Source organism: Emydura macquarii, unplaced genomic scaffold (genome assembly GCF_026122565.2).
Source record: "Emydura macquarii macquarii isolate MOO-44397 ecotype Brisbane River unplaced genomic scaffold, CSIRO-AGI_Emac_v2 contig_587, whole genome shotgun sequence".
In the NCBI taxonomy this organism is placed as follows: domain Eukaryota; kingdom Metazoa; phylum Chordata; order Testudines; family Chelidae; genus Emydura; species Emydura macquarii.
The window spans coordinates 10,372,172-10,390,660 of record NW_027130724.1 but is presented as its reverse complement, the minus strand read 5'-3'; the positions used below and the strand labels follow the sequence as shown (position 1 = coordinate 10,390,660).

At 41.8% G+C, this 18,489-nt stretch overlaps 1 protein-coding gene across 1 annotated transcript; it reads right to left on the bottom strand.

The window, feature by feature from the left end:
• Positions 1–8,753: 8,753 nt before the first annotated feature.
• On the bottom strand, positions 8,754–13,093 carry KCNJ11 (potassium inwardly rectifying channel subfamily J member 11). Its single transcript, XM_067540677.1, has one exon. It carries the CDS (start codon positions 12,712–12,714, stop codon positions 11,512–11,514), a length of 1,203 nt encoding a protein of 400 aa, XP_067396778.1. The 5' UTR covers positions 12,715–13,093; the 3' UTR covers positions 8,754–11,511.
• Positions 13,094–18,489: the final 5,396 nt, after the last annotated feature.

Below are 18,489 nucleotides of genomic sequence, written 5' to 3'. Positions count from 1 at the left end.
CTTATTATAGAAATCATAGCATTTGTTTCTTCTTTACAGCTTTTTCTACCAGTATTGGGGTACACCCACTGTGTAAATCAGCACCACACAAGACCATTAGCAAGTGAATTTTTATATCTAAAACTGAAATAAATTGCAGAACCTCCTTCTAACAACAATGGCTCAACCCATCACTTTCTCCTCCTCAGGCACAGGGAAGAGAGAACCCAGTGGACAGTGTAAGAGGAGGCAATACTGCCTGTGTGGCATCAACCTCCCACTTTATGTTTTGGAGCCTCTGTGTGGGATCAGGGATGCATGTGCTGGGAGGGGTTGGTGCAAGCAGGGTGTATATAATTCCACCATCACCCCTGTATAGAAAAAATCCACACAAAAATTAATACCATCAACTTTTGCAAAAAGCTCATGTGGCTGTGGAAGCTCCTTGAAGGTGGCAGTGGGGGTTTCTTTGTTCTCTGGCAGATAGGGCATTTGGAGAAACCCACAGGGACCAGAGGACATATGTGAGCAGACAAGCCTCCCACATGGGTGGATGTGGGCTCCAGGTTACCCAGCAGAATCAAGAGATTTTTAGGACTGAAATCCATCTCTGTTCTACAGGCAGATGTAGCAAACTCTGGCTTCTCCACCCCCAGACCTGCAAGAATAATCTACTGGAAACTCCACAGGAGTAACCTACATAGGGATGTTTAGGGTCTATTCCACTTTGTCTTCAGCTAATTTATATATTATTAAAAGGCAACAGTCACATATGAACAGTAAAAATAAATAATAAAAAATGGAACTGTTCTTGCATATAGATTAATGAAATGGCCCTGCTCCTGAGGCCTTTATTTGTAATCCTGTTTCCTGTCAATTGTATCTTTCTTTAGGCTTTGGGCCATCTAGTCAAGAAACAACAAACATCTTGAAGATACAGTGCATTACCAGAAATCCAAAGGCTGGTGAGGATGTGACCCTTCACTGTTTTGTACATGGAAGGAATGTAGATGAAACCTGTGTTTCCTGGCACAAGGGAAAATACCCTTTTGAAAAAGGAATGGAAAATGCTGACTGTGGAAGTGGTTTAATTTCCTCTGTAACTTTTAAAACTGAAGGACAGAATAAAGAATGCAAGATCAGTTGTGAGGTTTATTCTGAAGATGAATTTTTGAGGATACAAACTTGGGTGATCTCCATTCAGTGAAGATGGTAGACATCAAACAGCAACTCTATCCCTGTGTTTCAAAATGAATAGTTACTTTATTTCTTTGTTAAACTGCTTTCCAGAATTAAGTCTTTCAGAGTATACAAATGCCATGTATGTAATTCATGAGAAGTAGACTTGAAAAAAAACATGGGCTAGCTCAAACCTCAGCTCAAAACTCAAGGCCTTTTGTAGGTTTGAAATTGTCTGGAACACATTTTTTCCCCAACCAATAGTTCTAAGTTTGATTTCTTTAGCTAAAGACTGTAATGATCCAGTAATATGAGAACAAAGGTAATAGTTTTAAAGCTAACAGTGGATCTTTAATTAAAATTTGTATTCACTGGGCATAATTATCAAGTTTTTAAAAATTGTAATGGTATCTTGGTAAATTTTCATTGTAATGATGGGGGCAGATAGTCTAGGTTTGAATTTGAAGGTAACCACTTTGGTATAACTAAAAGGCTTCTATGTTCTAATCTGCATAAAGTTGTTTTTACAGTATGAGGTAACTTACCCAGAAAGATATCTGTCAATTTTCCACAAATTCTTGAAAATGTTACTTTATAAAATCTTTTAAAATGAAGGTAAGCATTGATACTATATTTGAAGAAATTAAGGAATTCTGGTAATGTATTTATGATGATTTTCAAAGGTGCTGAACACCCACAGCTCTCATTGGTTTCTGTACTGTCTTGTAATACTGGCATGCAAGACTAAAAATCAAATCTTTCAAAAGGTCTGGTAAACCCAAAATCGCTAGCAGCTTCAATGGGAGATGCTTTGAAAATCAGACCATTAGTTGTTTTAGATTTAGGAAACCTTTCAAAAGACAAAATATTTATGGTGCTTTATTGTAATCTGAAACATGGTGATGATTCTAGCATGAACATACTCTATAGTCTGAAAAAAAAAACAAAAAAAAAACATGAAACAGGGAAAAGAACCTTACCAGGACAAGTGTCATTCTTACAAATGCTCATGATGTCTTCCGAATATTTTAGGGTGTAAAGTAGCTGGTGGAAAGTTCTAGACCCAGGCTACAAGACTTTGAAGTGAAACCGAATAGTTTTAGCTTTTATACTATAAGTTAAACAAAGGTATCTTTCAGGCACCATGTACATAAGCACAGTGGAATGCTCAGATGTAGACAGGGCCTCAGTTTCCCTGTAACAGTCATGGGCAAATTCCAAACAAGATTTTGCCTATTCCCTGTTTCTAGTTACCTATTGCAAATGCTACAGACAATTATTTTAAATTCATCTATCCACCATTAATGTAGTCTTTGACATTACCCCTACAGAGTAGATAAATGTTACCAAACAGGATTTTGTTTTTGTGAACTTCCCTATCAAAGTCAACTATAATTTCAGATAAACAATTTTCTAGACAATTTGCAATCCACTGACCTCGCCTATTCCTGTATCCATCTACAAGCCACCTGGGAAATAGGCTAACATTGACTCTATTCCCCAGGCTGGTTCTCTTTTCTTCATATCCAAGATCTCCCCTTTACTACCCATCCTTACACCTTCCCAGATACTGGTTTCCAACCCAACAGCAGAGCTACTGACATGTCAAAAAAAAAACCCAAAACTTCCAGGACTAATTTTCCAAATCAGCAAAGGGATGTTGAGAGTTCCAGCCACCCACATCCGCCCCTCATATTCTGAGTGCATTCTAGTAATTTGGGGGATTAAAAAAAGTAATTATCTTAAATGAACAGGACCTCAAACAAAAGACATTGTTCAATTCATTTAAATACCTGTAAGATCATTTACCAGCTTCTCAGGGCAAAGAGAAGATTAAAAGAAGAAAAAAAAAAAGAGTTAGTTAAATACTCACTAGCTGGAAGGGTGAGAAGGAGTTGCAGCCTGTAGCTGTTGAGGGCAAAATTGGTCTTTTTAGGGTCACAGCTGGCTCTCCCTCCCAGATTAAAAAGGCCAGCTATCTGGAGAGCATGCTCAGAAAGGCTCCCAAGAAAAGGGAAGGATTGTATTGGTCACTAGGCAGTCATAAAGCAGGGATATTTCAGAGAAAAGGGGCTAAGCATCTTGTCTCTCTCCAAAGCAGGTCCATTTCCATGTAAATAATAAAAGATTTCTGCTCAGAAATACATTAAGTAGCCCTCTGTGTCCACCACTACATGGATCACAGAATGCTGCTGCAGCCCTGGGAGCTAGTGATACCATGGAAACCAGGCCAGCCATGTTGCCATAGCTGGCACACTGAGAGAGGGGGATTTTGTGCAGCTGATGCAGAATCTGTGGGATTTGGCCAAAGATTTCCCCAAATGCTCAGTCTACCTGTGTGTCTCTGCAACAGGCCGTATCTCTGCCAAACCATTTTAGGAAAATGTATCTGTTCTTACTAGAAAATGTCTTTTCTTCGAGTGCTAAATTCCATAGAGTCTTTACAATGGGTAGTTCAGCTGGCTTGGGGGCAGAACCAGATCTGCAGGCCCTGGCAGCAGGGTGTGGTATTGGGAACTGGCCCGTCAAGTGGATGAACTTCCTAGACAGGAAGGTTGAAGAGGGGTGCTGCAGAAGCCCACCTTCTGTTACGCAGGGGCAGTTGGAATGGCCTCACTGAACAGAGAGGATCTCTTTCAAGCAACTTGGTCCTAGAATGATTCCTGAACACCACCCACGGCAATGTCCCACCCCTTAGAGTTCTCTTCAGTTTTCTCTGCCTCCCCGGTGGTTGGCAGCTAAGACCTCTCTGCTGCAGAACTTTGCTGGGAAAATTTCAGACTTTAGTTCAGTTTTTGACTAACACTTTGTCTCAACAATGTGTCCATGTGATTCCCGGTCACATCCCAGGGCTGCATTTGACTTTTCGGGAGACTATCCCCCTCAGCTCTGTTTCACCTTCTGAGGCATTTGCAGCAGCTGCTGCCCCTTCAGGCCTCAGGGGGAGAGCGGGGCTGACAAAAAACAGATGAAAGGAAGGGTCTGTGTCTCTTGCTGCCCATATCCAGTGTCCCATTGGGAGCTCGTTTGGCTTTGTGAGAAGAGTGCAGTTTTCCTCAGAGCCCAGTCTGGGTGGGGTCCCCCGGCCCTGCACTCCCAGACAGGAAAGGCACTAGGCAGGACAGGAGAGATCAGCTACGATGGACAAGATGCAGGCAACAGCCCAGGTCAGGGCAGGGTCACCTAGACTCCCTCTCCTCAGCAGGAAAGGAGGCAGCCAGGAAACTGATGGAGCCCTCAGAGAGTTACCGTCTATGTGTAAGTGCAGATATTTTAATGTGCTGACTGAACTCAGTATTAATAGGTGTCTCAGAAGACAAACAGGAAACAGGGGGTAAAGAGAGCCTGGAAATGCTCTGCCTTGGGAAATTCCTCTAAGTCTGTCATTGCAGACTCACATGTGACAGATTTTTAAAGCTCTATTGTGTTTCATCCTCGGAGTGGTTTGAAAATGTCATGGTAACCCAGAGCTGCTTGCAGCATACAGCAGCCCTTAAACCCACAGCCCTGCTAGGAGATGGTGATATCTAGACACTCTCAAGAATATCTTCTGCTCTTTTAATAGCACAGCTTGGGCTAGGGTGTATAGGTTTGTATCACGTATCGTTCTCCTGTTGCTAAATCAAAAATAGTACATAGAGTCATTTGTTACAGATAGTGAACAAAACACCCACCAGACATTTTGAACACACTTCACGTAATCTTGTAGGACCTAAATCCTGAAGTGCTTACCCAGTCTTTCCTCAGGCAAAGTTCTCATTGATCTCAGTGGGAGCTTTGCTTGAGTAAGGACTGCAGGACTGGCCACTCAGCTTTCTCTGTCTTTGGGTTAAATCCTTCTCACCACTGACTTTAATGAGACAATATATATGAGTGACGTTAGGCCCGCTGGGTCTGATCCATGAAAGACTCTCATTGACATCAATGGGCTTTGTATCAGGCCTGTTGCGCTTCTGTATACTGTGGACATGGCATTTTACACTTCTCAAATTGGCGCAATTGTATCTGCCTGAATGGAAGCCAGTGTGTGAGGTCAAAATGCAGAGAGCACCACTAATCAGTGCTGATCTTGCACATTTTTAGAGGAAACACAAGTGTGACACTGCAAGCGGGGGGCAGGGCGAGGAAGAGAAATGGCAGTTTTCTGCCCGAGTCCTGTCACACCATCCTCATAAAGCTTCCCACTTACCTGCCATAAGTTTCCCATTGCTTTCATTGCTTCCATCTTCCACCTACTTAAAAAAGATAAAAATTGTATTTTTCTCCCTGTTGTTCCCACGCTCACAGCATTAACTGCTAAGGAAGATGACATACAAAGGGGGCACTATAGGGGAATCGTTGACTCTTACCTTCAATTTCAGGGCGTTGCGGCAGGTCAGCTTCTTTTACTAGTGAAATTGGAGCTCATGGAGTCAGGCATCTTCTACTGTGATTTATTCAAACATTGTTGCTGTTTTCAGCAGAGGGGGTCACAAGTTGCAGGAAGGCAATCTGTTCTGCAGGGACCCCCTGATCTTATGGCCCTCCATGACCATATTATCTGAGTGTTTCACACTCTTTAATGTATTTATGTTTTTGACACTCCTGTGCGGTAAGGAGCACTAAAATCCAGCATCACAGATGAGGAACTGAGACACTAAATGACTTGTCCAGAGTCACACAGGAAATCTGTGGAGGAGCAGGGTATATGGCAGTAGTCCCATGCTAGTTCCCTAATGACTATGCAGTTTTTTCTCTCTTAGTTCAGTCACCGCAGCCTGGCTACCCAGGAACAGCTCCCTTCCTCCTGTCCCTCTTGGTCTCCAGCTGCCTTTTTAAACTTTTCCCTGACTGCCCCCAGACTCCCTGCCTCTCTCTGCAACCATCCCCCATGTGCTTTGTCTCGGCAACCTAAAGCCTGCCAGTGCATGGGTCAGAAGAGCAGCAGATTCACTCCTTAGGAGAGTCATCACGCTGCCTCTGGGCCCTACAACTGCAGAGGTGTCAGCCTCATTTGTCCCAGTTCTCCAAAGCCAACCTTGCTAATAACTCTTTTCAGTTTTAGAGGGAACTCATTAAAATCCAAAAGCCACCACTATATCGTCCTTAAAGCCCACCTGTGCTGTGACACACAAAAGTCCTGACAAGGGCTAGGCAGCTGATATACTATGACTGCTGCTTTACCTTAATCATAACTCTCAACATTACCTTGTGCTCCTCCTATCTATTTGTTGTATCCAACTGTTGTCTCGTGCCTCAAACTTTACTAGTAAACTCTTTTGAGCAGGGTCATTTTTGCATTATGTGTGTGTACAGCACTTGGCACACGAGGGCCCTGCCTCTGACTGGGGTCTTTAGACACTATCACAATACACATATTAATTAATACAACTAACAGCACATCTTTCATCAAAAGACAACAGACTGCTTTATGAGCATCAGATAAGCTTCACACCACCTGTGTGAGGTGTGCAAGTGCTCAGACAGGATGCGGCTAACTGGGGTATAAACACCCAGATACACAGATAACATACAGATATGCTAACGAAGGCAAAGAGAGGTAAAGGCCCCAATCTTACACATCAGTGATCTGGCATTTCCATAAAAACACATGGGAAGACCCCTGTAGCAAGGTGGCAACAGGCTCTGTGTAGACACAGAGTCCACCCGTACAGATCAGTTTGCAGGATTAGGGCTTCAGTATCTAAACCACACTCCCTCCCACAATGCACTGCAAAATGAACAAAACAAGATGATTTATTATACCTTATTAGTATTCTAGTGATATTAATAGACCACTAATTTTTTATTAATAAGAATCAGTGACAGCTGAAAGGCTTGATATTGCACATAACTGTTTTTTGTGTTTCTGAAGTCTATGTAATTCTTATGGTTGTTTTTTTGTAAACAAATTCTTCAGTGCTTTTCTTCATGAGAAAATCAAATCTGTGCCAGCAGTCCTACAATACTTAATCCATGTATGTTTGTGTGTGTGAAAGGGAGACAGAGGGATGGGGGAGAGGGAAAAGTGTAAAGGAACAATTACAACTTTCAAAGCACTTTCTGTCAATTAATACTTAGTATTATATTATTAACTATTAATAAAGAGTCAATCATGAGACTCAACTACTGCAGTGTCCTCCAAACAAGGCTTCCAGCAGGGCTTCTCTGTCACTTACAGCTTGTGCAGAACACAGCAATGCGTTACTCACTGAATTGAGCAACTATGATCATATTACGTCTGGCCTGCATCCTCTGTTATGACTCCTATAAAGGATAGATTAAAAACCAGGAAGGCCAATTCAAAATGAAAGCCCATCGCAGTCTGCAGTATTTGGCTTTATTTGGTACCTGCTCCTGTCTCCTGACCAGCCCATTCACTTTTTCAGTATTCAATCATCTCAGTTTAGGTCAGTAGCTGATCAAGCCGTGGCTGTGAGGCATGGATTTTACTCCTTGATATCTGTCTCAGTGCCTCACTCCTCATCCCACCCATATTACATGCTTTTAAAGTAGTATTTTTAAAATGCTATGACTGCTTTGGGACCTTCCTTGTCCCCAGCTGCCACGTGCCTCTGCCTGAGTATGCATCTATTTTTTTTTTTGCAGATACTTGTAATATTGCCATATTTATTATGATGTTGTCCATCAGTGCTTTGTGGCAGGGCCCTTTATAATTAGTATTGGGCTCTATAATGCTATCATTTTAAAACATAATGCCGATTGATTTTAACTGAGAACTCGGCATAAAACTGATGGCACCACAGGGCTTATTATTCTTATTAACAGCGACTAACAATTATTTTAAAACTCTGACAAATACCTTGACTATCCTTCAAATGATTTTTATTATTAACAAGATTCACCTTTTTTTCTTATAATCCCATCTGTTAAATTGAATCTTCTCCACCTCCTTATTGCTATATTAATATCTGAATCATGACCCTTGGCTTTTATATGACTTTCAAAAACACAGACTTATTCAGGGCCTGATCCTGAGTTAGATGGGACTACTCGGGATTAAAGTTCCTCGTGTGCTTGTTTGCAGAACTGGATCCTTTCTTTCATCATTCAGTTTCATTTACTCTGCTCAATATTGCCAAATACAGCATTAAGCAGTGTGGACTGTGAGCGTCTCATAACTTAATAACCATTAATAAGCCACTTTGGAGTACCTGCTAGGGATTACTCCCATCAGACATTCAGGGGACCCTCAGAGAATTCAAAACCCCAACTCATTGTGGACTATAACTATAGAAGAAATAATTTAGCTTCATGCTAAGATTAAGTTTTTTCCATAAGAATGATAGCACTAAACCGCTAATTAGATCACTCATCTGAGAGAATGTGCTCCTTCAGTGTAAACCTGAACTCATGGAAAACTGCAGATGTTGGGTGTTCTCAAATCCCTTGTATATAACAGTTGATGGCAACAAAATAAAATGTGCTGTGGCATTTTAAAACATTTAACTTTTCCCCCCATGGCTTTTGATTCTGAAATTTCTTTTTTGTGTGTTTAAAACCACCAAGAACAGGAGAATTTAAACTGAGAAAAAAAGGCTGATAACAGATTCACAAAAGTCTTGGTTAAACTCACTGGCCACAGAAACCTTTATCGTGTGATTCCTTTCTTTTTAATTCTCTTCCTTGAGATAACACGAGAAAACCAGGAGGTTTCTTGCAAAGATACACAAAAGACAGTCCTGAAAACAGTTCAGTAACAGCAAGCTCCTTCCTTCCAGATTCACCCTCCTCATTTCCCATAAAACAAAGAGAATCCGTGTAGTTTGAGTAATACAGATTCCCTTGAGAGAAGAATCAAGGACATTGACATGGTAGTGTTGCTTAAATTGCTTTTCATGTAGATCAAATCCTAAAAAGTGCTTTAGTGTAATAACAGCTTCCAAACAATTTCCAGTAAATATCTACAAGTATCTCTTATACATTGATATAAGGCACTGTAGAGACTAGAGAAAAGACAGTGACTTTTCAGGTCACTTGAAATTCCCCTGATGATATTTATCTATGCATATTATAACGATATGATGGCAGCATAGTGACAGCTGGTAAACAGCAGAGTAAATTTTTAAAGGGGCAAACGCCTTCCACCTGTATTCGGGAGAAACATGCAGAACTACTTTTCAGAAGCAGAGTGGCACAGGGTCAGTAAAATAGAGAATAGGCAAATTACACAGTAATTACATTGAATTTTGAAAAAGTAACAACCACCAGAAACATTATTCTAGATTTTTCCTTTTTTTAAAAAAAATGTTGTATTTATTTTTATTTTACCAAAATATAAAATGGCTATATTTAAATTTTCCTTGTATGCTATACATTAGTCCTATTTTGACCATAAGCTGTTTTGGACAGGGACCTTGTCTTCTCATTGTGAAACACCTAGTATACTTTTAGCACTGTACAAATAATAAAAGCAGTTTGTTAATCTTTTGGAAAATTGGACACATATTTACATGCTCCTAAGCATATTCATTTAACTTGCACCTGGATAGTGCCAGTGCAAGCCTTAATAGTAACATTAATTAATATTGCTAAAATATATAACTATTAACAATATAAATAATACTTCTAATATTTTAAAATATACTGAGATTTTACCTCTGGAATTGCATTTCCTTTTACCATAGATTCTTATTTAGTGAATTTGCAACTTTCCTTTTCCCTTTTGACTGATTATTGCTTGCATTAATGTGTTATGATACTGATACGTCTAAAAAGTGACCAGACCTACACTAACACAACTTGTTTTGGGACTTATCTTGCGCTAGCGCATGAGAGTCAAAGAGTCGTCACACTGAAACTCCTTTGAATAAAATAAAGTTAGTAATGCAACCTCACACAGCATCTTATGAAATCTCACCAGCATGTCACTAGTGCAGGCCCAGTCCCTACTGAGGCTTAGACAAAATTCCCTTTCACTTCAATGACAGGTTGCAGTATTGGTAAACAATATACTGTAAATTGCATTATCGAGGTCCTGTGCTGCAAGCCATCCACACACGGACATGCTATTGTTATTAATGGGGGTTCTTTATGTAGAGGATTTACAGGATTAGGCTAATAGGGACTGGCTATCCAGTTTTCTCTCTTCTATTTGTGAATTGAGTGAATATGGATAGTTTATGTTTTCCATTAACTGCCTGATCCTGTATTAACAGCCCCCCCAAAACAAGGGGGGATTTAAGCAAGGGGAATGTAAGGCATAAAGGGAATTCAGGCTTAGACCTTACATGAAAAGGAAACAAAGGTGACATGGCACCCAAGAAGTGGATTGCATTGTCCTATAAATCCCTCCCTTTTAACATCATTTTTAAACCTGAACAAAATTAAAAGGTGTAGTGCTGCTGATTGCATGCAAATATTGTTCAGTGTAATTTGGGTCTACTCTTCTTCATCTTTTAATTGAAAATGACTTCTCTGATTTTATTTAATTTCCTCCTTATTTGATGGAATTTACTCTGATGTGTAGGACTTGGAGATAAATTTGCATAGGTGTCCTATTTCACGGTGGCAGGGTTTTTGTTTGTTTGTTTAAATATAACCACTTAATATATTTCATTTTTCCTATTTACAATACATTTAAGTCACATCATAGCAATTAATATCTGCAGTTCTTTGTAAAGACAAAACATTTTTAGAGCCATAGCTGCATCATTATAAAAAATGTATGTAAAATATATTATTGAATGTTTATTTTGTAAAAGGGTTTTAAAATGCACAAAAGCATGCATTTTATACTGCTTTTGCAACTAATAGATCAAAACATACAATATGGACTACATAAATCTGTAAGTTTATTTCTTTAAGACATAGAGCACCATAACTTAAACAGACATCTTCATATCTGGATCTTTCCCCCTGCAAATCTTACTGCATGTTCTTTTTGTTATTATTTAAACACCATTTAACTCTAATAATTATTAGTGAAGACTTTTTTTCTGTATTGTGATTGTGTTCATAGTAATAAAACCAGTTAAAACATTAATTTATGAGAGGCATAAACCATATGCAAGACCATAAATAATGCAACCTGCTAGGCTATATATAAACTTACTTTTCAAGAAAAGGCATCATTCACTGTGGATGAATCAATCCAAAATGATCATGCAAATAAAGACAACAGTCTGAACTGAAATGACAAGCAACAGAATAGAATTTCCCCACACCCAATGTTGCTTAAAATGTTACACGTCTTTAAAAAAATAAAATTAACTTTAATTTATTCTGCAATAAATAATACTACACACACCTTGTGCTACCAACCTGGATAAGAAAAATAGAGGCCATCTCAGTGTTCGTGTTTATTGCATCTTTCAGACACAAACCCCAACAAGCATTTCCTCTAAAACCGTGTCAAGAAGGCTCATCAGTTATGCTAAATTTGGGCTTTAACCTGAAAGACCTCTTCCTACTGGTGCCTTTGGGTGACAATGGGATGGAGTCTATGATGCTCCTATCTTCCTCCAGCTGCCTGGCCGTGCAAGAAGGGGTGGGCACTTTCACCGTGTTACCAAACTTTGAATAGTCCACTGAGTACCGCCCATCCTCCTCGGCCACGATGGGCACAAACCTTTGGCCCCAGAGGATTTCGTCGGCTAGGTAGGAGGTCCTAGCTTGGGTGGTGATACCAGTTGTCTCCACCACTCCTTCCAAGATGACAATGACTTCCAGGTCCTCATGGTGGTGGAGATGTAGGGGGGAGATGTCATAGAGGGGGCTGTTCTTGTCTATCACATGGTAGATAATGAGCGGGGAGACCAGGAAGATGCTGTTGCCCCCCACTGGATTCTCCATCTGGATGTCTATCTGGTTGAGGGGCACCACCTCGCCCTCCAGGCTGGTGGTCTTCTTCACCACTTGCATGCGGATGGTGGCACTTATGATCATGCTCTTGCGCAGGTCCCCCACCCGCAGCATGAAACAGAGCTTGCCCTCCCGCAGGGCGATCACCGCGTGCTTGCTGAAGATGAGGGTCTCGGCCCGGCGGTGCGCCTGAGCCGTCTTCATGAAGATGCAGCCCAGCATGATGGCATTGATCACCAGCCCCACGATGTTCTGCACGATCAGCACCAGGATGGCGGCCGGGCACTCCTCGGTCACCATCCGGCCCCCGAAGCCGATGGTCACCTGCACCTCGATGGAGAAGAGGAAGGCAGAGGTGAAGGAGTGGATGCTGGTCACGCAGGGCACAAAACCCCCCACCTCCTCCCCAGCCCCCCTGCCCTCCCCTGCCAGCAGCTGGGTGCTGTGGTCCAGGTCCCCGTGGGCAAAGGCGATCAGCCACCAGGTCATGCCGAAGAGCAGCCAGCTGCACAGGAAGGTCATGGTGAAGATGATCAGCGTGTGCGGCCACTTCAGATCCACCAGGGTGGTGAAGACGTCCTGCAGGAAGCGGCCCTGCTCCCGGATGTTCTTGTGGGCCACGTTGCAGGTGCCGTTCTTCCCCACGAACCTGGCCCGCCTCTCCCGGGCGCGGTAGCGGACGTGATCGGAGACATCCTCGGCAAGGCGGGTCAGGACATACTCCTCGGGGATGATTCCTTTCCTGGACAGCATGGCTCCCCCGCGGCGCTCAGCAATGGCCCATGCCCGCTCCTGCCGTCAGCCAGGCACGCGCAGACCCTCTCCCCACCCTCCTGCGCTCCCTTTCCCCAGCTCTGCGCCCAGGCCGGGCTGGCTTCTTCTTCCGATCGCAGTGTCCCGGCAGCCCCGTCCTTGGCAAGCCCCAGCTGCTGACGCCAATCACCGCTCCCGGGAGCAGCGAGGGAGGGAGGCTGGGGATAGGAAACCGGGAGGCGAAAGGGTCAGCAGCATCTGGCGCACGGCTCCGGCTTGCCCCAGCCCGGCCGTCGGACATGCACAGCCTCCATCCGGGCCTGTCCCCAGGGCAGGGAGCTCCCCCGCCGCCGGTGCGGGGGAGCAGGAAAGGGGAGGATGCGCCGAGAGCTGCGCTCAGCCGCCGGGCACGACTGCCGCGCGAGCGCTCAGCCCCTGCGCCGCCCAAGGCAGTGCAAGGCGAGGAGCAGCAGGGGGCGCCCCGGCGCCAGAGATTCCCGGCACAGGTGGATGGAGCGGAGGGGGAGACAGGGACACACTCACACACGTGTGCGCGTCGCAAGACTCGGCCGGCGGAGGACACACACACACACACACCAACCCGCTCTCCTACAGCGGGAGCGGCAGAGCAGAGTCCCAGATGCCCGGGAGACGGCAACGTGCGAAGAGCGCCCCGTGCAGGGCCCGAAGAGGGTCAGCTCATTGCCCTCCAGCCGTGCGGAGATCGGGCTGCACCAGCTCCTCTGTGCCCTAACGCAGGGACAACCGCTGACATGCAGTAATCGCCATCCTGCTCCAAGCAGAAGGGAAATCTGCTTCCCCCCCTCCCCCCTCCAGCCCGAAATCAGATGTAAATTAGCTGATTACATAGTGTGAGGTGGTGTTACTTTAATGCCACGAAATGCACCTTTCCGTCCCCCCCCCCCCCCCCCCGAACAGGCTCCTGGCATGGCAAGCGGTTCTGGGGTTTGAGTTTAAAGCGCTTCTAAAAAAATTCCCATCAGTCTGCATTGCTGCGCATTGGAATGATTAAATCACACTAAAAGAGGTGGTTTGGCTGTGCTTATATTTACATTCTGCTGCTGTACAGAAAACCATCTCTGTTATGTGTTTCCTTTTAGCAGGGGAACACGGTAAGATTATAAACAAAATGTTTTGAAAAGGGAGGTTTGGCAAGTTTTTCCAGGAGGACGCTTCTATTCAAATTGTTGCACTTTGTAAACAGGTTCAGATCAGGGACAGAACAGATTGGGATAATGCAGACCAGGACAAAGGTGCTTGTCATATTCATTTATATCCTAAATATTAAGATAATTTTTAGCACCATGATTCTCTGAATCCCAAATAAGCTTATTGGGGGACCAGTCTTCCCCACCCCCTCCATCAATTTCAAACATTGCATCTTGTACAATTAAAAAAATTGACATTTTGAATAAGTTATATAATAGTGCTTTAGTTGAACATGGCACAATACTACAGAGCTTCTCAACTTCTGGTTGCTGATCTATGTAATAAATAAATACATATAGCTTTTAGCTAATTCTATGGCACAGAGAATGCTGGTATGTAGACTCCATAAACATTTACATTAAATTTCATTGGTTATCTTGTTTCTTTAGTGATGGTCTTGCTGGAGAGTATTTTGAGAATAGCTTTACCTCTGCTGGCTATTTTTAATATGGTTAATTTTGTATTTGTCTAACTTGTGCTGAGATAATGTATAAAATAGCTCTTTTAAAGAAAACTTTTATTAAAAGGAAATTCAGGGGAGGTTGCATTGGAATTTTTATTTAAATAATAGGTAAAGGTGCATTTGAGAATCAGCTAAATAATGGACAGAAACTTTGTTTACAGAGGCGCAGATCCAGCAAAGCACTTAAGACCATGCTTAAATCCAAACATATAAATACATCTAAGCATATAAATGTATTTGTATGTTTGGATTTAAGCATGGTCTTAAATAGATCAAGGCCTAACCAAACCAGCACTATTTGAATTTTCTAGAATTATTTATAATTTAACCCTAAACTTTTAAAAGGAAGTTTACTGAAGGGATAGCTCATAAACCAGAAGAGGAGTCAGTGCTCCAGTATGTGGGCTGGAGGAGATCCGAACTGTAGCAGGAAGGCACATGAACGCAAGCAACTATTTGTTGGATGGATCCTGCAAATGCAATAGAAGGAAAGGAATGATGGAAGGCGTAATCCTATCCCATGTGTATTTTAAAGCAACATGCTATTCACCTCAAGATGAATGTCAAAATTGCTAGAGGAGCTAACAAAAAGAAGAAAGCAGAGTGTGTGTTTGTGTGTACATAGACTCACACGCCATGTGTAACCCAGAGAATGTGCATTATTTAATTTAAAATCTGGAATGATTTTGGCAGAGTGTATAATTAGCAATATTTTTTTAAAGGGCACCATTAATGAGTTTATGCTCAAAACTAATTGATTAACAACAATAAGTATATTGTTTTATATTTGTGCCTACAGAGTGAAATGATTAAATTGCTTGAGTTTACCAGCATGTCCTGCTTGGGGTGTCTTTCTTTGTGTTAATGTTAAAGAAAGAATATGCACAAAAGCAATTGTTTTGCCATGCGTAAAAGAAAGGTAAAAGGAACAGGTTGGCGGTTGCTAGGGGTTGTGTGCATAGGTTTGGGCGGTTTAAGTGCTCTGCCATAAAATCTAAGTAGTCACGGGTATTGATTTACTGGGTACTGTATCAACACTATAAAGGTGGTTAGTGGGTGGGAGCCAACCAGTGTCTGAGGTTGAAATGAACTATGCAACTTCCACATATAATGTTCTTGTGGCCTGACTATTGATTTTAGAATTAATATTGCTGATTATACTCTCTCAACCTGGAAAAATCATTCCAGATTCTCAAATTAAATTATTAATGTTGCCTAGATAGTTTATTTAAAGTATTATTTATAAACAGCTACACACAGGCATCCAAACAGACCTTAGACTTACATATTCCTCTGGGAGGCTCTGTTTTCAATATTCTCTGGCTCTCTCCCCCAGACTGGGGCTGTCTTTCATGCCTTTTTGATATCTGACACAAAGATGGTAGCGAAATACTCTGGCACCCTGGTTCTGTGGGCTGTGCTCTGAGCCAAGTATGCTCTTATTTTTCCTGTCCACGTTATTTTTCTTGCAGATATTTTGGTGCTGAACTCTAAAGTTCACCACTTGGCAGATGAAAATCTTGAATTGCAAAATATCTATGTTTAAGTTCATACCAGTCACACACTTAATATGAATAAGTTTCACTCAAAGAGGATTAGTGTCTACATTTTTCTGACTATTTTTTAAAAATAAGAATGGGCAAACTAATTTAAAGGATTGGACTCTAACGGCTGAGTTCTCCACCTCATTGCCTCTTGTGCAGCAATTATTTACGCCTGTATAAAGTGAGTGCAAAGTGCATGTAAAATGTTTCTGTATTTAGTTGGTAATGCTTTACACTCACTTTACACAACTGTAAATTCCCAGATAATAAGTGCTGGTGCACTAGACAATCAGATCCTTGCTCTTGAATAAAGAAAGAAATCACAAAGTCATGTTCTTATTCTTTCCATTGTCCTCCAGAGGGCAGTAACTACATTCACAAGAAGAGAAACTAACCAGAAAGAAAATGTGTCATACTGTTTGTCTTAAAATAATCTTATTAAAAAGGAAGGTAGGTCACTTGTTTCATTCCTTGGGGCAATAAACCAGCAGTGGAACTTTGATATAGTGTAGCATGAACTGCACTATCAAGAATGAGCTAGCTTGCTACTTTGGTTTCAGGAATTCTCAGTATTGCAGATCTCACAGAGGGTTTTCAGTGTCCCTCATCTCTGGTGACTGTCACTTACCCACTTAACCTATTTGCCTCCACCTCCAGCACTGGTTGACTGTGCACATAACTTTAGTCCGGGATAGCAAAACCAGTGGCTTTTGATGAAGAATTTAAAAAGCAGAATAAAGAGAAGTCCTATCTCTTTGGATCAAGTAACAATTGCTTAGACGAAAAAAAATATGGTGGCAGACAACCTGTTTTTGTTTTGTGTTGTGAGACAAATAAGGGTTTACAAAGATCACAAGAACAACAGAGAATCTGAAATCTGTAGCTGAGGGTAGACACATTGAATAAAGATGAGATAACAGACCTTTTGCCCGTACAAAATGATTTAATATTTGTATACATTTTTCTTACTGGTTTGTCTTGCTGAATCATTTCTTATGGGAATCATGGTTTTATTATAATGGAACCATAACTATAAACTGACATTAAAATGGCACTGCAATATTACTATTTCCACTTCTATTAGACCTTTTGTCCATGGACCACAAAGTGCTTACAAGTATGAATTGAGCTATGCAACACCCCATGAGGTCAGCAAGTATTATCAGAGCAGCTTTACAGATGGGTAAACTGAGGTGGAGAGCTAAAAAGCAAGTCATTAGCAGAACTAGGGATAGAATCTAAGTAATTGATAATCACATTAATCTGACATCAATGAAGCCAGAATTTCACCCTAGGAGTCTTGATTGTCTAGTGGAAAAGAGGAATAATATATCCTATCTTGCAATAGAATTTAATGTTATTAAGAAACACTGATTTTATAATGCTAATGTTTATCATAGTGGAAGCGTTTCCATATTGTAGCACTATAGGATAAATCCTGACTGAGCAATGGGACCCCACTTCTGATTGGGGCCTTTGAATTTTATTGTAATATAAATAATAATCTAGATAAATAAACCCCTTCCAGGGAAAAGTGGTGGGGGTGGGGGCATTGGACTCTCCAAAGCACACAAAAGCAATTTAGTTTTGTGGGGCTAACATGCCACTGCCTCATGCATTAATAGTCTCTGGAGTTCCTGCATGTGGGAGACAATGATCAAGGATCCCCTGAAGGGCAGTGAACTTCCTACCCTCTTCTAGGCCTCCACAGCTCTCACCCCAGAGCAACAGCTCTGCACCGGTCACTGCATACACCAGGCCATCCTCAGGATTTTAATCTTGCTGGGGTAAGGGCCCTCTGAAGCCCTTAGGATGTGGCCATGCATATAGGGGTAGTATTTCTGTCTCTCTCATATAAAATATAGAATTAGATAGAGTGTGCTGGGAACACATGCTAAGTCTATTAATCTTCAATGTCATTTATTGAATCAGGCCACCAAAGTCACACGTTCACTCATGAGCAAGCTACCACAGAGAAGGAAATTGTTAGCCATGGATCAGAGGTAACTGTCAGACCCTGACTCTCCTGTGAAGCATTTCCAGGAAATCCAACAGCAATTTTGAATGCCCTCTCCCTTACAGTTTTATTACTGAGAAATCTTATTCCTATTGTATTTCAGTCTTATCCTCTCGACATTAGTGACATGTTATATCAGATATAGATGCTACATATTCTATAGTACTCACTTGCACAGGATAGAATCCTCTTCTGTTACACATGACCTTAAATAATTTTACTGCTGTAACATCTTAGCAATATTTGTAGTTTTGCAGCTGAATTTTTTGAAGTTCCTCTTACCACCAAGTTTCTTTGGAAGGGGGATGTTTCCTGGTGCTTGCTTTTCCATCTCTCCATATGTAGGTAACAATGACAGATCTGACATTTTATTTATGTAACTGTATTGTACCTCCCCATTTTTACTGTTCCTAGTGCTAGAAGCTCCCATTGGTTATATGTTCTCATAATCCAGTTTAATGCCATTTCAGATGCATTGTACAAATAACAAGTCAATGCTGCAAGAAGTTCATCATTTGAAC

What these genes read in the sequence shown, in the direction of transcription:
- KCNJ11 (XM_067540677.1), bottom strand. Translation starts at nt 12,714, where the DNA reads ATGCTGTCCAGGAAAGGAATCATCCCCGAGGAGTATGTCCTGACCCGC.